General features: G+C 35.8%; 1 protein-coding gene across 7 annotated transcripts in view; it reads left to right on the top strand.

Annotated features, from left to right (window-relative positions):
* PTEN (phosphatase and tensin homolog) overlaps window positions 1-23,105 on the top strand; it is a 90,989-nt gene that overhangs the window by 30,741 nt on the left and 37,143 nt on the right. For 6 of the 7 annotated variants that reach the window (XM_072803708.1, XM_072803704.1, XM_072803707.1 and 3 more), the window contains one exon: window positions 21,992-22,036. The exons of the other annotated variant lie outside the window; for it this stretch is intronic. Coding sequence is in view for 2 of the 6 variants with exons in the window: in XM_072803704.1 (XP_072659805.1) it covers window positions 21,992-22,036 (45 nt within the window). In the remaining 4 variants the exon portion in view is untranslated. The remainder of the gene's footprint in view (window positions 1-21,991; window positions 22,037-23,105) is intronic. 7 annotated transcript variants of the gene reach the window in all.

The following is a 23,105-nucleotide window of genomic DNA, read 5'->3' as shown; positions in this document are numbered from 1 at the left end:
TCTAAACTGTAAATGTTTTGTTTAATAATCAGAATTGACAGGGCAGGACAAGGACAAGGACATCTCAACAAGGGAAGTTGAAGAGCTAACTTTTCCCAGATTGTTTTTCTTCTTTTCCTCTTATACCCACCTTCTCTCCCCCTCCTTTACTGTCACTAAGCTCTTGCTCTGACTAGCTGGTAATTTGAAACAATGTTTTATTCAGGTAATTGATTATTCTTGGATATGTGTGGTAATCTTATCCCTGGGGCTAATATTGAAGTTACCCTAATTTATATGTTATCGGGATAAATCAAAGCAGTCTTTAACAAAATGATGCATTATGTGTTTAACAGACATATAGCTTAAGAACTCTTCTGTACTTAATAAATCAGACAGATGTAGGTTTCATAGAAGTGAACTGGCTTTCTTACTGCAGAACCTTTAATACACTGCTGTGTCTTGTGAATCTCTCGAGTGAAATTCGAATATGCTGCTTTCCTGTTCCTTTTTTTTTTTTTCTTTCTCTCTCTCCCTCACCCCTTCTCTGTTTTCTTTTGTACTGTATTGAATAGCATTTCTCTAAACAGTGTTCCTTGCAGTTTGGGAAATGTTGAAAATGAAAAAAGGTGGATGGATATAACAGTATTTCCCCCTACTCTGCAATCAGTAGCACACAGTTTACTTCCCTTTTTATTGGAAAGATTTGAGATTTGGGTAGATTGCCCTATTTATTGTAAGGAAATGCCTAGAGCTTAGTCTTCTGATATATTGTGATTTTTTTTTTATGAATTAATCCATCATCTTCTTTACTATTAGCTTTTTTATTGATATATATATATCTTCCAACTTCCTGTTTTACATATTTTCTTCTTGAAAAAGCTTCAAATAATCTTCTTAATTATATGTTGATCTTTCAATCAACTTTATTTAACATGTTGGTTTTTGATACAAAAGGAAAAGTGTTTGTCTTCCCAACATTGTCATTATTGGCTACTTAGTTCAAAGAATTAAAAAGCGAGTATATAGAGGAAAATTTCACAGTAATTTACAGGAAAAAGTATCAATTCCAGTCTCCCTTTTCAACAACTTTTGACTTCTTCCTTCATATTGCCTTTCTGTGTCCTTCCTTTTTTTCTCTTTATTGAGGTGAAAATTATATAACATAAGATTAATCATTTTAAAGTGAACAGTTCAGTGACATTTTGTATCTTCAGTGTTTTGCAGCTATCAGTTTTCTCAAGTTCCAAAACATTTTTATCACCGCCAAAGAAACCCTATACCCATTGGCTGCCTCCCACTTCTATTAGTTCTATTACAAATAGCAGAACCTTAATGGATTGGACAGTGTTTATAGTATCTATACCAATCCAGTTTTTGAAATTTTAATAATAGGTAGGTAACATTGTACTTTATTCACATGCATGTGCTACTGTTGCAAAAGCAGTTTACATGTGTCGTTGTATTAAAAATCTCTACCGTACACCTGTCCCCATTTCATGTCCCCATTTCATATATGGTTTAATAGAGATTACCTTCCCCAAGTGCTGCAGTTGATAATAGTGAGGTAAGGGTCACATCCAGTCTGTCATTTTCCCAAGCTGATTTTCTTAGTAACCATATCTATCAGAAGATGAAATGTACCATATACATGTATATGCCAGAGGTAGATGCTATATTTAGGCATATGCCAGAAAATTTATTTAAGATTTGTTTCCAGATTGAAAAGAGATATATAGTGCCAAGCGGAATGAATGAAAACAGGCCAGTGCCAGGCAGTTATGAAATTTTTTTAGGAACACCAGAAATGATGAGAATGTCTCAAAAGCTTGCAGGATCATTTAGGAAGGATTAGGAATATAAATGACATCTAACTTCTCAGCACCTAAGAGTTAAAGATGGAAGATGGAGGAGCGTGCTGTACGAGTTCTCTGTTCAGCTTAGAGTTCTGCATCCAGCCAAACCATCAATCAAGTGCAAAAGTAGGAGAGAAAGACATGCAAGAACAACCAAAAAATATGTACCCATGCAGCGTTTCCATACAGTGCACCCTAACAAAATGAGAGAATAAACCAAGAAAGAAAAGAGAAGGGGCTTTGGTAAACAGTGGATCCAACTCAGAAGCAACAAAGAAAAGTCGAGAGATGACAACTGTGTTATAAGCTGAAGAGCAAGCAATTCTGATGGGAGCAGTAGGAAAGAGGGCTTCAGGAAAAAAATTAAAAATTGAACTGATAGATGGATATTGAAATGTTTGGGGAAATAGATTCTTTGAAAAATAGGTGAATTAGCATAGGAAGCAAATAACTAACATCTGTTGGATGGCCTAACCCAGAATCGTCGTATTGCCATTTAAGGTTAGGAATAAGAGAAGTAAAAAGTGGGGATGGTACTGGTTTTGTAGGCTTCATCTACTGTGGCAGAAGCTATGCAGGTAATTGATAAATCTTCAAGAAGTAGTGTTGTATGTATAACATAGAAATGCTGAATTAAATCCAGGAAAAAAATAAATGAGTAGTTGAGGATGATTACTTTGGGGGAAGAAGTGAGGATATTGGTTTGAGGATGAATAGAGCTAAAAATGAATTTTTTTTATTGTGGTAAAATTATATATATAGATTATATGTATACATATAAAATATATACTATAAAATCCCCCCCCCCTTTTTTTTTAGACATGGGGCAGAGAGACAGACAAAGGGTGGGGGTGGGGGAGAGTCTTAAGCAGGCTCCATGCCCAGTGTGGAGCCTGATGCAGGACTTGATCTAATGACCCTGAGAAGATCATGACTTCAGCTGAAATCAACTGAGCTCCTAAAATTACCATTTTAACCCCCCCCCCCCCCGCCAAGATTTTATTTATTTATTCATGAGAGACACAGGCAGAGGGAGAAGCAGGCTCTTTGCAGGGAGCCCGATGCGGGACTCGATCCCAGGACCCCAGGGTCACGCCCTGGGCTGAAGGCAGACACTCAATCACTGAGCCACCCAGGTGTCCCCATTTTAACCATTTCTAAATGTGTACTTCAGTGGTGTTGGGTACATTTGCATTGCACAGCTGTCATCACTGTCACATCTAAAACGTTTTTTTTCTCCTACCACACTGAAATGTTGTAGTAACTCTCCATTCTCTCTACTCTGAGCTCTTGGCAACCACTGTTCTACTTTCTGTCTCTGTGTATGGAATTATTCTGAGTACCTTATATGAGTGGAGTCATGCAATATTTGTCTTTTTGTGACTGACTTAGCATAGCATGTGATTTCACTTAGCATTATGTATTCATGTTGTGGCCTCACAGGACACATTTTCTTCCATTGTACATACATACCACATTCCGTTTATTCATCCAGGGAGAGACACTTGGGTTTCTTCTATCTTTTGACTATTGTAAATAATGCTGGTATGATCATAGGTGTATCAGTATCTGTGCAGGGCCCCGCTTTCAGTTTGTTTGGTTACATACTCAGAAATGGGAATGGCTGGGTCAAATGATGATTCTGTGTTTTACTTTTTGAGGGACTGCCATATTGTTTCCCACAACAGCTGCATCATTTTTCATTCTCACCAGCAAGTACAAATGTTCCAATTTCTCCACATCCTCATCAACACTTGTTATTTTCTGGGCTTTTTTTTTTTTCTTTCTTTCTTTTTTTTTTTTTAATAGAGCCATCCTAATAGGTATGAAGTGTATCTCATTGTGTGTCTCTCCCCCTCCCTGCTCCATCGTTATTTTAAACCAGTGTAACTTGGGGAAATCGCACATGTCAGCTATAGAAGCAGAGACCTGGGAAACTTACCCCTCCCTATGAGCCTTGGTAACTGACCTCTCCTGCAAAGCCCCTTCCCCCAAAACAAGATGAAGCATAAAGAACCCTTATTTTAGCTAGAAACTTTCCAAGATCTTCCCATTCTTTTTACTTCTGGAGTGTGATAGCTGATAATTGCTTCATTTGCTAGGAACCAGAACTCTGGGAAATCCATGTTAACCGCTTGGTCACTCTCATGTACCCAGGCCCAGTGTTTTAAAAAAATGAAGAAATGCTAAAAGAGGATTTTAGAAACAGGTGCTTAAAATGTGCACATTGGACACATCAGTACTTTTAGTGTACATGTTTACAATGACTGTAATTATCTTGAGACCACTTCCAAAGTCTAAATTTGAGGCCTTACAGTCTCCCTTCTGAAAGGCCTATTTAAGCATCTAGTAGATTCAGTTTTACTTTTTTTTTTTTTTTTTATTCATGAGAGAGAGACACAGAGAGAGGCAGAGACACAGGCAGAGGGAGAAGCAGGCTCCATGCAGGGAGCCCGATGTGGGACTCGAACCTGGGACTCCCTGAGCTAAAGGCAGATACTCAACCTAGCTGAGCCACTCAGGTGTCTTACATTTTTGACCACCTACTAGGAGACTTTCCATCCCTCCTTCCCTCTGTTCCTCTTTTGAGTCTAGACAAGTTTAGTGCAAGTTCCAGAGGAACCAAGAAAATGACCAGCGATTTTTTGGTCTTTGGGGATTCTACTTTTGTAATATTTGCCACATAATTTTTTTTTAATTGAAATATAGTTGACACACGTTATATTCGTTTCAGGTTTATAATATAGTGATTGGATAACTCTATACATTGTGGACTACCATCTGTCACCATAGAACACTATTACAATACCGTTGACTATATTCCCTGTGCTGTACTTTTCATCCCCATGACAAAGCCTTTATCTCCTGCTCTCCTTCACCCATTTCGTCCATACCTGCTTCCCTTTGTATGGGTCTATTTCTGCTTTTTGTTTGTGTATTAATTGGTTTTGTTTATCAGATTCTACATTATAAGTGAAATCGTATGGTATTTGTCTTTCTCTGACTTACCTCTGTGTCCATCTGTGTTGCAAATGGCAAGATCTCATTTTTTATTTTAAATGGCTGAGTAATATTCCTGTGTGTGTGTGTGTGTGTGTGTGTGTGTGTGTGTATTATCTCCTCTTTATTGATCTGTCAGTGGACCCTTGGGCTGCTTCCATAATTTGGATATTGTAAATAATGCTGCAGTAAACTAGGGGTGTGTGTATCATTTTGAATTAGTGTTTTCATTTTCTTTGGTTAGATACCTCGTAGTGGAATTAGTGAATCATAGGGCAGTTCTACTTTGAATTTTTTGAGGAACCTCCATACTGTTTTCCACAGTGGCTGCACCAATTCACATTCTCACTGACAGTACATAAGGGATCCTTTTTTTCCCACATCCCTGCTAACACTTGTTTCTTGTCTTTTGGATTCCAGACATTTTTGAGAGTTGTAAGGTGATACCTCAGTGTGGTTTTGATTTGCATTTCCATAATAATTGTTGATGTTGAACATCTTTTCATGTGCTTATTTGACCATTTGTGTATCTTTGGAGAAATGCCTAAGTTTTTTGTCCATTTATAAACTGAATGGTTTATGTTTTTATTGTTGAGTTCTGGGACTTTATATATTCTAGGTATTATATATTCTTTATATATTCTAGGTATTAATCCCAGATAATGTGATTTGCATATATTTTTCCCATTCTGTCGGTTACCTTTTTGCTTTGTTGATACTGTCCTTTGATGCACAAAATGTTTAAAAATTTGATGCAGTCCAGTTTAGCTGTTTTTTGTTGACTGCCTTTGGTGATACATCCAAGAAACCATTGCTAAACTGGTATTATAAAGCTTTTATATTTCCTTTTAAGAGTTTTGTAATGTTCAGTCTTTTTTGTTTAGATCATTATTAATCCCTGTTTAGTAATTTTTTTTTTTTTTTTTTTTGGTGTAAGATAAGGGTCCAACCTAATGCTCTTACATGTGGATAGCTACTTTTCCCAGCACCATTTGTTTAAAAGACTGTCCTTGCCCCATTGAATGGTCTTGGAATACTTACCAAAAAATTATTTGGCCATATATACAAGAGTTTGTTTCTGGGCTCTCAATTCTAGTCCATTGCCAAATATGTCTATCTTCATGCCAGTACCACACTTTATATCTTTATAGTAACTTTTTGAAATCAGGAATTGTAAGTCTTACAGCTTTGTTCTTCTATTTCAAGATTGTTGTGGCCATTGAGGGTTCTTTGAGAGACCATATGAATTTTAGGATGCATTTTCTTTTTCTCCAAAAAAAAAAAAAAGTTTTGGAAATTTTTGAATATCATTAATCTGTAGATTTTGTTGAGTGGTATTGAAGTCTTGACAGTATCAAGTCTTGCAATCCATGAATGTGGAATGTCTTTCCATTTATTTAGGTCTTTCATTTTTCCAACAGTGTTTTGTGGTTTTCTCTCTGTATCACCTTCTGATGAAGTTCATTCGTAGATCCTCTTTTTCAGCTAATCATGGATGGGATTTTCCTTTTTGGATTGTTCATTGTTAGTGCATAGAGATATAACCAATTTTTACATGTTAATTTTGTATGCTGCTGCTTTGTTTAATTTGTTTATTCTAACCATTTTTTTGTGGAATCTTTAAGGTTTCATACATATAAGAACATGTCATCTGCAGCGATGGTTTTATTTCTTCCTTTGCAATATGGATGCGTTTTTGGATAGAGGTGGCAAAAGTAGACTTCTTGTTTTGTTACTGACCTTGAAGGAAAGGTTTTGTCTTTTACTATCGCATATCATATTAAGTACGGTGTGGAATTTTTTTTTTAAAGATTTTATTTATTTATTCATGGAGACAGAGAGAGAGAGAGAGAGAGAGAGAGATTGAGAGAGAGGCAGAGACACAGGCAGAGGGAGAAGCAAGCTCCATGCAGGGAGCCCGATGCAGGACCTGACCCTGGTTCTCCAGGATCACGCCCTGGGCTGAAGGTGGTGCTAAACCACTGAGCCACCGGGGCTGCTTGAAATTTTTTTTTTTTTTTTTTTTTTTGATAGACTTTAGTGTTTCGAGCCATTTCCCTTTCACAGCTCCATTTGGTAGAAGGTACAAAAGTGTCCCGTATGCCCCCTGCCCTCACACCTGTAGAGTCTCCTTCGTTATGATTGCCCTCTACTAGAGTGATCTGTTTGTCATAATTGATGAACCTGTACTGACCACATCATTATCATATAAAATCCATAATTTACATTAGGGTTCACTCTTGGTTGTGTGTCGAATGGGCTTGGACACATTTAATGACATGTGTCCACCATTACAGGAGCATACCCAGTAGTTTTACTGCTCTCACACTAGTCTGCATTCTGCCTATTTATACCCCCACCCCCACCCCAGCCTCTGGCAACTGCTGATGTTTTTACTATCTCTATCCTTTTGACTTTTCTAGAATGTCATATAGGTGAAATCCTATGCATACAAAACTCTGGTAACGGCAGTATGTGAAATAGCCACAGTGCGCAAAATGGTATGGCCGTTTTGGAAGAGAGCTGGTGGTTTCTTACAAAACAAAATCTATTCCGTAAAATCGAGCAGTTGAATTCCCTTTGTTTACCCAAAAGAGTTGAAAACTTACGTTCACACCAGCATGGATGTCATGTCTTAAATGCCTGGCTCCCAAAAGAGGAAAAAGGGAGGTAAATGAAGGAAAAAAAAATAGGTTCTGGATCTTAAAGTCCCCTGGAAGCCTTAAAGTGGGGATTTCAGCAATGGTGGCCTGCTTCTGTGTCTGCATGTCTGTAATCAGAGGAGTCAGTGATCAGAACAGATCTCTGATATTTGGAGTACAAGGTCCCATAAGCTGGTGCAGACTGTGCTGGGAATGTGTGGTGGCTGCCTGCTGGGAGCTGAGGGCGCTGGGCGTGGGTGGGTAGCTGCTCCTACTAAGAGTTGAAATTGACTAAAATTGACTGTGATTTACTGTCTCAGCCTTCCCCTGGAAGCTGCAAGCTTTTGAATAGACTCAGGGTTCCAGAATAGTTACACGGGTCAGATTATACCAGTACAGTTGTCTAGGTGCAAAGATGGATTCCTGGTGATTCCTACGCTGCTGTCTTCCCTCAGCTGAGTTTTTATTACAAGTTTTATATGTCTTTTGAAATATATGTTTATATATTTTTGACAAAAATAATTTAAAATGTAACTTTTCAGCTTATTTAGAACTAGTTCATAGGAATTCTTTGAAGAAAGTGAAAACTTCTAAAAAAATAAAGAATTTATTCTCACAGCTGTCTTAATGAATTCTGAGTTTTATATATTGAAATTATTTGAAGTTGCCTTAGATTTGTGTTCTAGATTTCCCACATTTTGAGGGTATTATCTCTTTGCTCTTGTCTAAGTTTTTAGTCTACTTTCTAAGTATCTACAGTTAAATTTTCCCATTTCCCTTTGGAAAGTGCTGTTTTCTTGCTTTTTTCTGCTGTTCCATTGTATCAAATTTATAAGGCAATGAGCCAATTGTGGGCATGAAATCCTTGGGAGGAGAGAGGAGGAAGTGGGAGGGGCAGCCATGGTGAATGTTTTCCTAAGTAATATTCAAGTTCTTTAGAGGACTTACCCTCCCCCCTTTTAAAAAATGCGGTGATATTTTCTTTTAAATAGATTGTTTATTCTCCTGCCAGTCTCACTGTTGCCCAAAGTGCTAGATAAGAAATTGTAAAGTTCACATATTTAAGGGAGCACAAAAAGTATTTTACCAAACCTCACTCAAAACAAAAACAAAAACAAAAACAAAAAACCCACACACACAAAAACCACAACCCAAAAAGCAAAAAACAAAATAAAGCAGAACAACTCAAGGAAAATATAGTTGAATATATAACCTAGATTTTATATATAGATTATATATATTATATATAATATAGAAGCCTGCTTCTCCCTCTGCCTGTGTCTCTGTCTCTCTCTCCCTCTCCGTCTCTGTGTCTCTCATGAATAAATAAATAAAAAAAGAAAAAGTAAAATGTTAGATAATTTATAGCTAAGAGAACCAGGCTTGGAAGGATTTGCAGAAGCTGAAGGAAGCAAGGCCTGATCAGGAGGTTACAGTAAGGGCTTTCTGCTTAGGACACTGCTGCTTGGATACTGAGTGTCCAAAGTACTCCTGCCATGACTGCATTTGGTGACTGTGCTCGGAAGCCTTCAGCTCTCTGGAGATCTCTTTGAGGGATCTGAGTCCTCTGCACCTTGCTTGTTCACCACCTGGGATTCACTGTCCAGAGCAGGAGGACCTGATTGGTCTTATGCTTGCACACATGAGGAGAAAGATGGGGAAGGGAGTATTTGCTTCTCGTCTCTTGAAACTGTCTCCGGATTAGAATGGTTTTGGATGCTGGGCAGCCTAAGGAGGACGAAGATCTCCTACAAACTTCTCTTACTTTATATCTTCTATCCTCAGACTCTCTTCCTAAAGATACCTACACTTAAAACTTACAGGTGTTCTTTAAGATATTATTTCCATCTTTTATCTACTGTTTAAGAAAAATAGATGGGGGGATCCCTGGATGGCGCAGCGGTTTGGCGCCTGCCTTTGGCCCAGGGCACTATTTGGAGACCCGGGATCGAATCCCACATCGGGCTCCCAGTGCATGGAGCCTGCTTCTCCCTCTGCCTGTGTCTCTGCCTCTCTCTATCTGTGTGACTATCATAAATAAATAAAAATTAAAAAGAAAAATAGATGGGAACATATTGCATGCTCTTCTGCATCTTGCTTTTTTTCATTTAACATACTTAGGAATTTTCCATACCGGCATGGAGATGGAACTGATTTTGTTATTGGCTGTTATTCCATTTTATTTATCATTCCATAGTAAACAGTCCCCTCTGATGTACATTTAGGCTATTTCTTTATTACTATTGAAAATAGCACTCTAATAAACATTTTCACACATGTATCTTGGTGTCCTTTTTTAAGTATTTACTGAAGGTAAATTCTTAGCAGTGGAGTTGCTGAGACCAATGGGTCCATGGATTAAATTTTTACCCTCAAAAACAGTATTATTTTGTGTTCTTACCAACTTGTTTGAGAATGTCTTTCCCCTGTTCACAGTCTTGGCAAACTGAATACTATCAAGCTTAAAACTTTTTGCATTTATTGGTAATTTGATTTTTCATCGCATTTCTTTAATTATGAGATTAAGTAACTTTGTGATGTTTATTGGTCATATCTTTTTTTCCTTAATGGTTTTTATGAACTCTTTGAAAAATAAGGAAGTTAGTGGTATTCTTTGTTCAGACAGTTTTATAATGCCCCACCTCACTAGTCTTTTGAATTTTATACCTGTAAGATTCAGGTGCAGCTGTTACAAAGAGCTTGATGTATTTATTACCTGTTTTGAATTACTGATTGCTAACTATATGCTTTACTAATATGTATAATCATGGAATGTCAAAGATTTTGTTGATAGTTGTTTGTTAAGGAATGAATACTCTTTAAGAAATAACCTTGCTTAAGTAGCAAGTTTTGAAACACTCTTAATCCAGACAAACCCACTCTTGAGTTATTAAATGAAAGCAACATTCTCCTGGATAGGGATGATGGAAGTGAAAGGGAATTTAGTGGCTCCTACACTTTTTTTTTTTAAGGAGTTCTGCTTGTTTTCTGGTTCTGGTGTCATACCGCTGTCTACTCTGTGGAGTCTACCTCATTTAATGTTCTTTTTGATCCAGACATTTTCCTCACTCCAAGCCCTTTCTTTTGTCTTTACCAGTTTTATGTCCTTTTATTTACGCTCTCTTGTATTCATCTAGGATTATTCCCCTCCCCCCTTTTTTCCTGGTTGTGAACCTTTTAAATCTGAACATTGTGAGTAAATTCTCTGTAGCTGTATTGATTGGTTTTCTAAGATAATTTCTGTTCACTTGCCTTTTTAAAGCTACTATCATTTGTGATTGTTTATATAGAATTTTAGTTTGTAAAGTCTCTCTGTAGTCTTTCTAGATTTTGAGTTATGAATTCATAGCCTGTTATTTAAATGAAGCTTTTGAAATTTGTTTTACTGATCTGTATCATATCTAACTATGCCAGTATTTCCTTCCTTGTCTGACGTGAACTCTAAAATTATATGAACACTTTCTCCCTGTTTCCTGGCATTTCCACTCAAACTTGTTCCTCATTCTTGGTTAGAAATATTTCCAGAGTTTTAGTTTTCTTCTTTATTTTATTAATCTGCTGATAAAATTAATCAAACATATCAGGAATTTGTTAGAAAACTGCACATAGTTGAAAATATTTTTAGTAGTTATTTTGACTGTTGTTAAGTCCCAGTTATTACTGTATCTTTCCTATTTCAATTTTATTCCCTCTTCCAAGAATATACCCATTTCCACTACTTTATTAAGACATATGTATTGTGGTCTATTGGATTTTTTATCTACCTGTTTTAGACTTGTGCTATCCAATATGTTAGCTATTAGCTACATAGAGGTATTTATGTTTAAATTTAAATTAGTTAGGTTTACTCATTGATTTTCATTTGCAGTAGTACTCACTAGCTATATATGGTTAGTGGCTACTGTGCTACACAGCATAGATACAGAACATTTTCATCATTGTGGAAAGTTCTATTTCGCAGTGCTGTTATTCTTAGTGTCATTTTGCTTTTCATTCTAAAAGTTCTCACTCCTGAAGATGGTACACTCCTTCTATTGCTATCTCTAGTATTAAGCAAAATACATTAGACATATTTTGAGGTGGGTTGCATTTTACATATTTGTAGTTATGTTCAAATTACTTTTAAAATCAACTTTATTGAGGTATAATTTATATGCGGTAAAAATGTACTCACTTTAAGTGTATATAGTTCAGTGAGTTTTGACATGTATATACATCCATGTGAACATCACCGCAGTCAAGATTTGGAACATTTTTATTGCCATAAAAGTTTTCTTCGTGGCCCTCTGCAGTCAGTCCTCCAACCCTGGTTCTAGGCAGTTTCTAAATCTTAACTGTAGTTAAGTGTTTGCCTGTGTTAGTATTTTATATGAATTCAGTTACATAGTATGGTACTTTTTTTGGTCTGGTTTCTTTCTCTTAGCATAATTACCCTGGTAGCTGCTTGCATCAGTAACTTGTTTCTTTTTATTGCAGAGTAGTATTCCATGGTATGGTTATCATATAATTTATCCACTCACCTGTGACGGACAATTGGGTTGTTACAAATTTGGGTCTATTATGAACAAAGCTACTATGAGCATTCATGTCCAGGACTTCTGTTGACATATATTTTTATTTCTTTTGGTTAAATTAAATATCCATGAAAAGAATTGCTGGGTCTTTAGGTTAATAAGATTATTAAAAGAAAAAAAAGTATATGTATTTAGGTTAATGGAACAAAATAGAGATTACAGGAAAACGCATACATTGTTAGACAAAGATGCCAAGAGAATTCACAGGGAACAGGATACTCATATTAACAAATGGCTTTGGAACAACTGCATGTCAGTATAAAAAATGATATGAACATTGACTACTTCTCATGATATAAAAAATCTCCTGTTACATGCAGACAGATTGTAGATAGAAGCATAAAAGTAAAATGTAAGACTATAGAACTAATTGATTAAAACAGAGAAGAAAATTTTTGTGGAAAAAAAAATCTTTGCAGACTTTGGTTTAGTCAAAGATTTCTTAGTACATAGGGAGTTAACTATGTAAAAAAAATTCACAAGTTAGACTTAATCAGCATTTAAAGCTTATGTTGTTTGAAAGACATCATTAATAAAATAAAAAAACAGCAAGTCTGGGAGAAATATTTGAAATATGTAGTATCTTGAGTTCAACACAATATAAAGATAATTTTACAAATTCATTAGAGGACAACCCCATGAAGAAAAGGACAAATGATTTGAACAGAAACTTTACAAGAGAAGATACATAAATGATACATACGCATATTAAAATACATTCAAAATCAGTCATCAGGAAAGTGAAAATTGTAAGATAATGAGGCACTTTTTCATATTTTACTGGGATTACTAAAACTTAAGGGGCTAATGGGTTGGCAAGGATGTAGATCAACTGGAACGCAAATCCATGTTGGTAAAAGTGCAGAATGATATAACTTCTTTGGAGAAATGGTTGGCAGTTTTTATTCATAGTAACAGCCTTCTGAATTTTTTTTCAATGGGTTATAGTTCACTTCCTCTGCTGTTTCTTTTCTCTCTAGTTTTATTCCTCTTTTGAGAGAGATTTTCTTTCCGACTGGGGGATCATTGTCTTTGATCAGATTTTAATATAAAATTCATACTTTGGCTTTTTTGTTTATCTTGAGGTAAGAGAGAAGGCAGTACTGTGCAGGCAAGTGTTGAGTGCATTTTTAACAAGATATTTTACTTGTATTGGATATATAACTGATTTTAAGTTTGTCAACCTGAAGATGACTAGGAGAAAATAGTTACGGATTAGAATGTTTGGAGCTTGCCTGTGTTAATGGGATTAAGGCAAAGATGACTCCTGTGTTGAAAAGGAAAGCAGCAACCCAACTTCATGTTTTAGTAGTAGCAGTAGCAGCTATAGGTATATTGGAGTTCTAAGAGCAAAGTTCAATTTAACATGAATACAGCAGAAGTAAATATGGTGCCAAGTAGTGAGTTAGCTACAGAAAAATGTAGCAAATAAGCAATTATTTTGTTTTTTTTTTTCTTTTCAAATTTATATTTTTCTTTTTTATCTATTTTTGGATTAGTAGGGACTGTCCAGTATTCTTAGGCTCTTTTCTGAATGAGGTACCTTAAAGAGCTTTTGCTTCTGGGTTTCTCTCAAACTGCTAGGAGCATTTGTTATTATGATTGTAGTTGTCAGTACTACACTGTATCTACAGTAGTGCTTGTCACAGAAGTACTCGATAAATATTTGTAAGATGAATTTTTATCAATTCTCCAAGCTTTTGAAAATAATCTAATGCTCTAATAATATAAGCTTTTGTATCATTATGTATTGGCACCAAGCAGAGATATACCAGTTCGCCTTCAAGAAACAGAATGACTCTCAAGCTCTTTAACGTAAGACTTGAATTTAATTCACTAGAATAGATTTAGTCTACAAAAAGCCCTTCAGTGGATTATCTCTTAGCTCTTGAAAAATCGTCGATGGGAAAAGTGTTAAAGTTAGGTTGAATGGAGAGCCATGTGGGATGTGGGATGCAGGATGCAGTCATTCTTGAAAAACGCAGTTGGCCACATCTGCAGTCCCCAGTCTTCTGTTAAAAGAGTAGATGTTTCTTTCCAGACTGAACATGTGAGGCTTAGAATGTCTGTCTTTTATGGTTTTTGTATCTTTGTTGAGACTCTCCATCCATTCACTTACTGTAATCATCTTCCTTTACATTCGTGTATGTATTTATAATAGCTACTTTCAGATCCCTATCTGCTAATTCCAACATCTGATTCATCATGGAATTGGTTTGTATTGACTGCTTTTTTCTCTTGGTTATGGGTCATGTTTTTCTGCTTTGCATGTCTAATAAATTTTAATTGTATGTTGAATGTCATGACTGATATATTGTAGGGAGTCTGGATTGTTACTTTCTTTAAGGTTGTTGAGTTTCATTTTGGCAGTCCTTTATTTTTATTTATTTATTTATTTATTTATTTATTTATTTATTTATTTTCTTTTTGTTACTGTGTTTTTGTCTGTTGTGTAGGGTTTTTTTAATGTGACTGAATCCACTTGTTTCCTTTTTTTTTTTTTTTTAAGATTTTCTTTATTCATGAGACACACACACACAGAGAAAGACAGAGGCAGAGACACAGGCAGAGGGAGAAGCAGGCTCCATGCAGGGAGCCCAATGTGGGACTTGATCCCGGGACTCCAGGATCACGCCCCGGGCCAAAGGCAGGCGCCAAACCTCTGAGCCACCCAGGGATCCTCTTGGCAGTCCTTTAAATTAACGATTAATCTTCTGGTTTCATCAGGCTTGGTTTTTCTTTGTTAAGGCAGGCCTATTTCAGTTTTGTCTTTTGTCTTAGGGCATGATCCTCAGTTCCAAGGTGTGGCCTTTCTGGGGTCTCAGCTGAATACCTGGAGTCCTTAAAATGAAGTCTGTCCATTCTGGCTGGGCCAAAACGTCTCCTCCTGGCTCTGCTATCTCTGGTGTCCTCTCCATTATGCTTTCAGATCCTGCATATATGCATCCCAACCCTTGGCCAAGGACCAGAGGTGAATTTCTCTGCAGACTTCTGAGGCTCTCCTGTTCAATTCCTTTTCTCTACTATTCTGTTCCACAAACTTTAGCTGCCTTAACACCCCAAACTCAAATCTCTGCCTTTTACCTCAGTGAAACCTTTGTTCCATTTGTTCTGTTGCCTTCTGCTGTGTCAGAAGAGAGCCTCAACACTGAAAGTAAGGCAGTCATGGGAGTTACCTTGTTTCTTTATTCTGAAAGATCACAAACCTGTGCTGCCTTCTGTTTAGTGCCTAAAATCGTTACCTCCTACATTTTGCCCAGTTTTACATTTGCTTGTAGCAAGAAGATCATTCCTGTTCCAGATGCTCTGTAATAGTCAAAAGTATATGCATGCCACTACAAGAAAATTTATAATAGATGACCCCTTAATACTGAAGATCAATATAAAAAGATTTTAAGAGCCAGCTTATTTAACACCTGTAATTTGGTTACAATAAACTTACATACTATAAAGTAATTTATAATGTTTAAATTCTGCTTTTTACTGAATTTTACCCATAAATTTGTATTAATTTTTTTTTCCAGAAATGGCAAAAGCAGGTGAAAAGTTTTACATATTCTCTCTTCCTGACTGATGGTAGATATTGCTAATCATTTTCTTATTCTTCCCCAGCCTCTAACCTGGATGTTGTTTTAATAGCCTTGATTTTGCAAACCAACAAGCCACTCCGGCCGCCGCCGCCGCCACCACCACCACCACCACCACCTAGATGCCTATTTGCCATTTCTAGTGTATTTCTGTTTACTAGACCAATCAGTATTATTTTGTGCAATATTTAATTTTATGAAAGGTCACCTCTAGAATTAAGGTGATTTTTTAAAAATGCATGTTAGGGGCACCTGGGTGGCTCAGTGGTTGAGCCTCTGCCTTTGGCTCAGAGCGTGATCCCGGGGTCTTGGGATCAAGTTCTGCATTGGGCTCCCCACAGGGAGCCTGCTTCTCCCTCTGCCTGTGTCTCTGCCTCTCTCTCTCTCTCTGTGTCTCTCATGGATAAATAAATAAAATCTTTTTAAAAAATGCATGTTAAAAGAAATCATTAAGGCTATTTATTTAGTAAGTTCTCAGTACTTCATGAGTGGAATGTAGGAAAATGTAGGAGTGGGAAGCAGAAATTCTCAGCACTTGTGCCTCTGATAAATAATACTTGTAATTTAAAAGAGAATGAAAAACTGGGTTTGAATATAATATTTTAGGCACCTGAAGTAACACAGTAAGTGTCATGATGGGATTAAAAATTGGGCTTTTTATTTTATGGCTGTGCCTGTATGAGGGATTTAAAGAGCATTTATCAGCATTTTAACAAATTGTTTTGTTAGTTAATCATTGTTTTTCACTGAGATCAGATTTGCGGTTTTGTGATAGTATATGCTAATAGTTTTTTTAAATGTCCTCAGGACAGGCTCAGTATGAATGAAGATATAATTTTTAAAAAGCCTTGTGAGTCTTTATAAACAAGAATTGCATGAATCTCATTAAAACTATTTCTCGAGGACTGTTGTCACACTTAAAAAAACCTGGTTTCCATTTTTTTCTAATTCAAAAATAGTATATGAAAATATTTAGGTAAACTAAAATACACTGTTCAAAAGCAGTTGGATTTCTAAGCTCATCAAGCCCACTTTTTGAAGGTAAAATAATGTGATATATAACTTCAATTCTGTACTTATTTGGAAAATAAAGTAGGACAGGAAACTTTTTTTTCTTTTGAAAGTAGTGTACACTTAAGTCTTGACAGCACAGTTGCAGAAATGTTGAAGGTGTATAGTGAAAGCCTCCATCTCTCCCTGAGAACTTTTGATAACTGTTGTGTCCATTTTGGTATTTTGACCTCACTTCAGAATGTGTGCAGGCCTGCCACGTGTGAATCGTGTTCCCTGGATTGGGCTATAGGATGTGTGTATCTTTACTTATTTATGTATTTGGATTACTTAACGTTATAGACCCAGAATGAACTAAAAGTGAATTTTAATCCTTCAAAACACCTTTTTCTCTGCTCACATTTAAATTGTAGGCTTTCTGTGAGAAAATTATGTTTTGCAGATCATTTCCTGCTTATTCATTTTTTCTCCCCCCCCAAAAACAAGAACCCTTGGAGGAAAAGATATGACATTTAGCAATGAGTTGTTGTTTTCTGAATTTTATAGTTACTGTTCTTCAGATAATTTGTTCTTGTCTCGGTTATCCCAGTTATCCTTAGCATTTATCTAAATTTTTGAATTTTGAACCAAATTAAAATGCAAACTGAGAAAAAGCTAAAAGGATAAAGCTTCAAGAAGAAAGCATAAGAGTATTTTTGTGAACTCTAGGGATAGAGAAAGATTTCTTAGAGTACAAAATTCTAAACAAAAGAAAAATTTAATATATTGGATTTTATCAGAATTTAAAATTGTTGATTGTCAAGACACATTATTAAGGAAATGAAAAGACAAGTCATAGATAGGGAGCAAATATTTATGTCAATGTGTATATCTGATAAAAGACCTTTACCCAGAATATATAAAAGACTTGTATAAATCAATAATAAAAAACCAGTTAATCCAACTGGGGGTGGGTTGGGGAATGAGCCTGTGACTTGAACAGACATTTCAAAGAAGAAGGTATAAAAATGGCTAATCAACAAATGAAAATATGCTTAATATCAGTCATCAGGGAAAGGAAATTTAAAACCACAATAATAACATTTTATAGGAATGCCGGGGTGGTTCAGTCAGTTAAGCGTCTGTCTTAGGCGCAGGTCATGATACCAGGGTCCTGGGATTGAGTTCTGCGTCGGGGAGCCCGCTTTGCCCTCTGCCTGCCGCTCCCCCTGCTTGTGTTCTCTCTCTCTGACAAATAATATCTTTAAAAAAAGAAAGATACCATTTTATATCCATTGGAAAGACTGTGCACCAAATATTGATGAGACTGTGGAGCAACTGGAACTCTTAAAATGCAGATAGGATTGTAAAATGGTATAATTCTTTAGTAGTTTCCTATGAGGCTAAATATACACCTACCCTATCTACCTTATGACCCAGCAACTCCACTTCGAGTTATTACTTATTTACTCAAAGAAAATGTGTGTCCCCACAAGTCTTGCACAAGAATGTTTATATACTTATTCATAATAACCCCAAACTGTAAGCATCATAAATATCCATCAAATGATTGTGTAGCCACACAATGGAATCATACTTAGAATAAAAGGAATGAACTATTGGTACGTGTAACAGGGATAAATCTGTAAAACATTAGATTAAATGAAAGAAGCCAGTTACAAAAGACTACATATTATATATTACATATATATTACATATATTACATTTATATGAAGTTCAAGAATAGGACAGGTTAATCTATGGGAATATTAGCTGCCTTGGGAGCTTAGTGCGGTTTGACTGCAAATGGACGTGAGAGAATTTTCTGGGGCGGTGGAAGTATTCTGTGTCTTGATTGAGTTGGTTGTATACCTAAGATCTGTTTTCACCGTGTATAAATTTTATCTCAGTTTAAAGAAAAATTCCCAAAGTACAAATGGCATAGGGATTGATAAGAGGGTACAAGACAAGAGTCCAAGAGTGTGTAGCACCACTTTTTTCTGTAATATATTCATAGTTGAATCGAAGTCGTCTTAGCAGAAATCAGTGCTGCTTTGGTTAGTTGAAGAAGCGGGCTAAACAGAAGAATCAGGGCAGCCCGGGTGGCTCAGTGGTTTAACACCGCCTTAGGCCCAGGGCCTGATCCTGGAGACCCAGGATCTAGTCCCACGTCGGGCTCCCTGCATGGAGCCTGCTTCTCCCTCTGCCTGTGTCTCTGCCTCTGTCTCTGTCTCTCTCATGAATAAATAAATAAAATCTTAAAAAAAAAATCGTAAAAAGTGACACATACCTTAAATATTTAAAGAAAAGTACACGTGAAATATTAGAATGAAACATTGTTCTCTAGGGTTTATTCTCCACCACCACCAGAACCACAAAGTAGTAATTTCCTTTGTTTCCCTCTGCCCCTTAGCAAGAATTCTTAGTCTTTTATACCATTGTCCCTTTTTGGCAAATGGACTCCCTTCTTAGAGTGATTTTAAGTTAGGATTAGAAGTACACCTGTTATACTAATATTAGTCATTTGTTTTTGTTTTGCAGAAGGAAATCAAGATTAGAGATAATTGAAGTTAGAGAATAGAAAAACTAGAGAAAATCAGTGATCATCTTCATTTCCCCTTCATTAATAGAATGCTTGTTTTGTTTGCTGTGTACATGTTTTCCCAGAATGCCCGTGGTAATTTCAGCTTTCCCTGTGGCTGGATTTGATAATGTAATAACTTGAGGTCTGTTGTTTTTAAGTAGAAGTGAAGTTCCTGAAGGAACTTTCCTTTATCGTCTGCTCTTGCTATGTATATGATGGCACATTGTTTTGGACTGTGGACTATCATGTTGGCTGAGCATATGATAGAAGGGTCCTGGGCTCCAGTCCTTGATGAAACAAATCTACCCAACCAATTGTAGACTACTAATCCTGAAATTTATGTGAGAGAGTAGTGTATTTAGTATATTTAGTAGCGTATTTGTTTATGAGGCCCCCTCCCTTTTGTTTCTCGCAGCTAAACTTTATTCTCACTGATAATCTAGTTGATTACTCTTTTCTTACTTTGATAGCAGAGACAGTAGTTCATAAATCATCTTATTCTAGGGAAGCAAGAGCAATTTCAGGTACTTAATACATGTTCTCAATAAATTTAAATAAAAGATAATATTGATAGGAATGCGTATCAAGGAATGAAAACATGAAAGCATACCATTAAAAAAAAAATACTAGTGACCTGAAGCCCTTGATGAAACAGTGCTCATGCAAGGAACGAGCCTGTTCTAGAAACTGCTGAGTGGTTTATGGAAGGAGGGCCTGACTCTGCAGAAATAAGAGGAACTCATCTTGTCATACTAAATCCGTTAGAGAATGTTTTGTTGATATAAGAGAAAGTCACTGTTACGTTCATTTTGGTTATAATCGTACAGAAAATATTAAAAAGCAAATATCTGATAAAATACTATAGTTAACACATTAAACAAAGTCTATTTATAGTCTAAGGACTTACTTTAAAGTGTTGATTGTAAATAAATTTTGACATTTGCAATAGTTATACAGTGACCTAAAAATGCATCATTTCACTTAGTGGCAAAATTACAAGTAATGCGCATATTACTGTATGGCATGATTTTTCACATCCAAATTTATGAACTCTTTTTCCCCTCTACCCAACTACATACATATTTTCAGCCCTCCTTCTAGTAGTATTGTATTTTTGGTTATATCAGATTTGGGTTTTTATGTGATTATTACTAGATAAATGCTATTTACAGTTAAGTGAAGTAGTATAAACTGTTTTTTCCTGAACATTTTGTTATCCTTGGAGTTAAAATTCTCTCTCTCCCCTTCTCTCTCTGCTTCTTTAGTTTCTATGTTCTTAACTTTAACCCTAAACTGTATAAATCTCTCAACATGTTCCAGCATATTTGGCATTATGTTGATTTAATCTTCTTCAGAAGGAGCCTTCTGATCCATCCTGATCTGGGTCAGTTGTTCACTAGGCTTGCGGTATAACTGTCTGCTTGGGATGGATGTTCCTTTCCTTCACCATTATTCTGGGGATTCCTTTTTCCCTTCTCATGAGTTGGACTCTTCAGTTCCTGGAATCGTCATCTTTCATGGTTTCCCACCCTTGTTTTGGTGGAACATGTCTTCTAGTAACTTCCTGAGAGAGAATATGTAGGCAGCAAAATTACTGAGACTTCTCTCATTTAAAAATGCCTTTATTATATATTCACACTTGATTTATAGTCCAGATTCTTTTTATGAAACCTTTTCCTCTCCCGCTTCTTCTAGGGTTCTGTGTTTATCTCTTCAGTATTCAGAAATTTCACTGAGCTGTACATGCCTGTATTTGGGTCTATTTTCGTCATTTTTGCTGAATACTCATTGTATCTTTTGATTTTGGAAATTCCTTCAGTTTAGGGTATTATTCTTAAATTGTATCTTGAATTTCTTCTCCTTATGTTTTCTGTTTTCTGGAACTCCTATTCATGTGTTGAAACTCCTGGACTTTAAATCTTTTTAAATCTTTTCTTTTGTTTTTATCTTTTTATTCTGTTCTCTATTCCTCTCCTCCATTACCTACCTCCTAAGAGTAAACATATTTATATGTGTAAAGGACTTGAATATGGTAAAAAAAAACACGTGGGAAGTACTTTTGTTGGCTGTAATTGTTGCTCTGGTGTAGTTTCTTAATTGTTTGGAGGGAGAGGTCTTTGGTCTTGATTCTCTGACTTAACTAGCTGTATGACCTTGGGCAAGTTTTGTAATTTCTTTGACACCTACTTCCTCATTTGTAAAATGTGGATACACTCTGTCTCTCAGATATTTGTTGAGTGTCGACTGAGAAGATATATGTGAAAGTACTTAATGAACTTTGTATAGAGTTAATAGTTACTACTTGCATCTTTCAAATGTGAAAAGATTTCTAGTTTGAAAGAAAATGATGGCTTAATTTTCAGGGTTATTTTTAAGATTACTCGATTGCACCTGTTTCTCACACATCTGTATGAGCTAGGTGAACTTGAGCTAAGTGCTAACACTACCTTTTAAATAACTTATTTCTTAATACCCAACCTCATAATGTTAGAACGAAGAGAAGAAGGTTATGAAAATATTTATTCTATGAAAAGCTCTGGCTTTACTTCAGATTGTATAAATCTGTGTAATGTAATAATTATTTAAGGATGACCTGATTACTAGAGTAAGCCCATGAAGGGAATATTTATTGGAATTTATTTATATATTTTTCTTAAATGGTATTTGAGATTAGGAAAAATGGAATCTTTTTTAGGTTTTCTCAATAGTATAAATGTAATTTCAAATGTTAGCTCATTTTTGTTAATGGTGGCTTTTTGTTTGTTTGTTTTGTTTTAAGGTTTTTGGATTCAAAGCATAAAAACCATTACAAGATATACAATCTGTAAGTATGTTTTTTATTTGTATGCTTGCAAATATCTTCTAAAATAACTATTAAGTGAAAGTTATTTCCTTGTAGAATCAGGTAGAGTTAAAGATACATTTTAACAGAATTGTGTTCCTAAAACAATTAGTCCAAGAAGTCTGATTAAGAGCATTGTTAGGTCATTCTGAAAGTGTAGTGATGAGGTCAAAACAATGTTGGCATACATTCGCGTTACTTGATCTGCTTTAAATGACTTGGCATCTAGCCCATCTTTGAGCCAATAACCATGCAGTAACTTGAAGTGTAATTCACAGGAGAGCTTTTCTGTTAAAGTAGTAATAACATCTTCCATGGAGGTACGCTTCAGAGTGGGTATAGTTTTGTTTATTCTTTGTTAATGTCTTTGGGTCATTTGATTGAAATGACTGTATATAACATAAGTTATTCTGTAACTGTATATAACATGAATAAGTCACGTAAAATTGTTGAATTGGGTGGTTTGTCTTGTCTGGTGCAGGGATGTAAGGATTGCCTGCTTTGGTACAGCTAGCTTATCTTTAACCTTTTGTTTTTCTTTCTGACTTTGTGAGTAGGGATGTGAAAAGGAAAAAAAAGAACAAAAAAATGGGAAGAAAATATTTTATCATTTTTGCCTTTAAAAGACTATTATTCCTTCCCAAAATAACCATTTTCTACCTTTTAAAAAATGATATATAAAATGTGTTATTTTTCTATCTGGTTTTTATTTTTCCTATATGATGTCTGTAAATTATGCAACAGGAAAAATTTTAATCTGAAGTTATGTTTCCTAATTCACTGTCACAGTTTCTGTAGAATTTATTTATCCAATGTAAGAGCAAGATCCTCTTCTGCCTTCAGGGGGCATTTAAATCATCACTAAAAAGGATAGAAGGTTGTATGTGCCTTGTTCTGATAAGACCTGGTAAGACCTTAGAAAACCTGAGAGTGAGGTAGACGCCATTATTATTTCTCCTGATGAGTTTTCACTAATTTCCATAGATTCACAAAGAAGCAAACATTAATGCTGTGTTTGCCACATGTAGACATCCTAAAACGTAAAACTTGT

This window comes from Canis lupus, chromosome 27 (assembly GCF_048164855.1).
Source record: "Canis lupus baileyi chromosome 27, mCanLup2.hap1, whole genome shotgun sequence".
Lineage (NCBI taxonomy): Eukaryota > Metazoa > Chordata > Mammalia > Carnivora > Canidae > Canis > Canis lupus.
The sequence above is the reverse complement of the archived record's forward strand: the minus strand, read 5'-3'. Positions and strand labels throughout refer to the sequence as shown.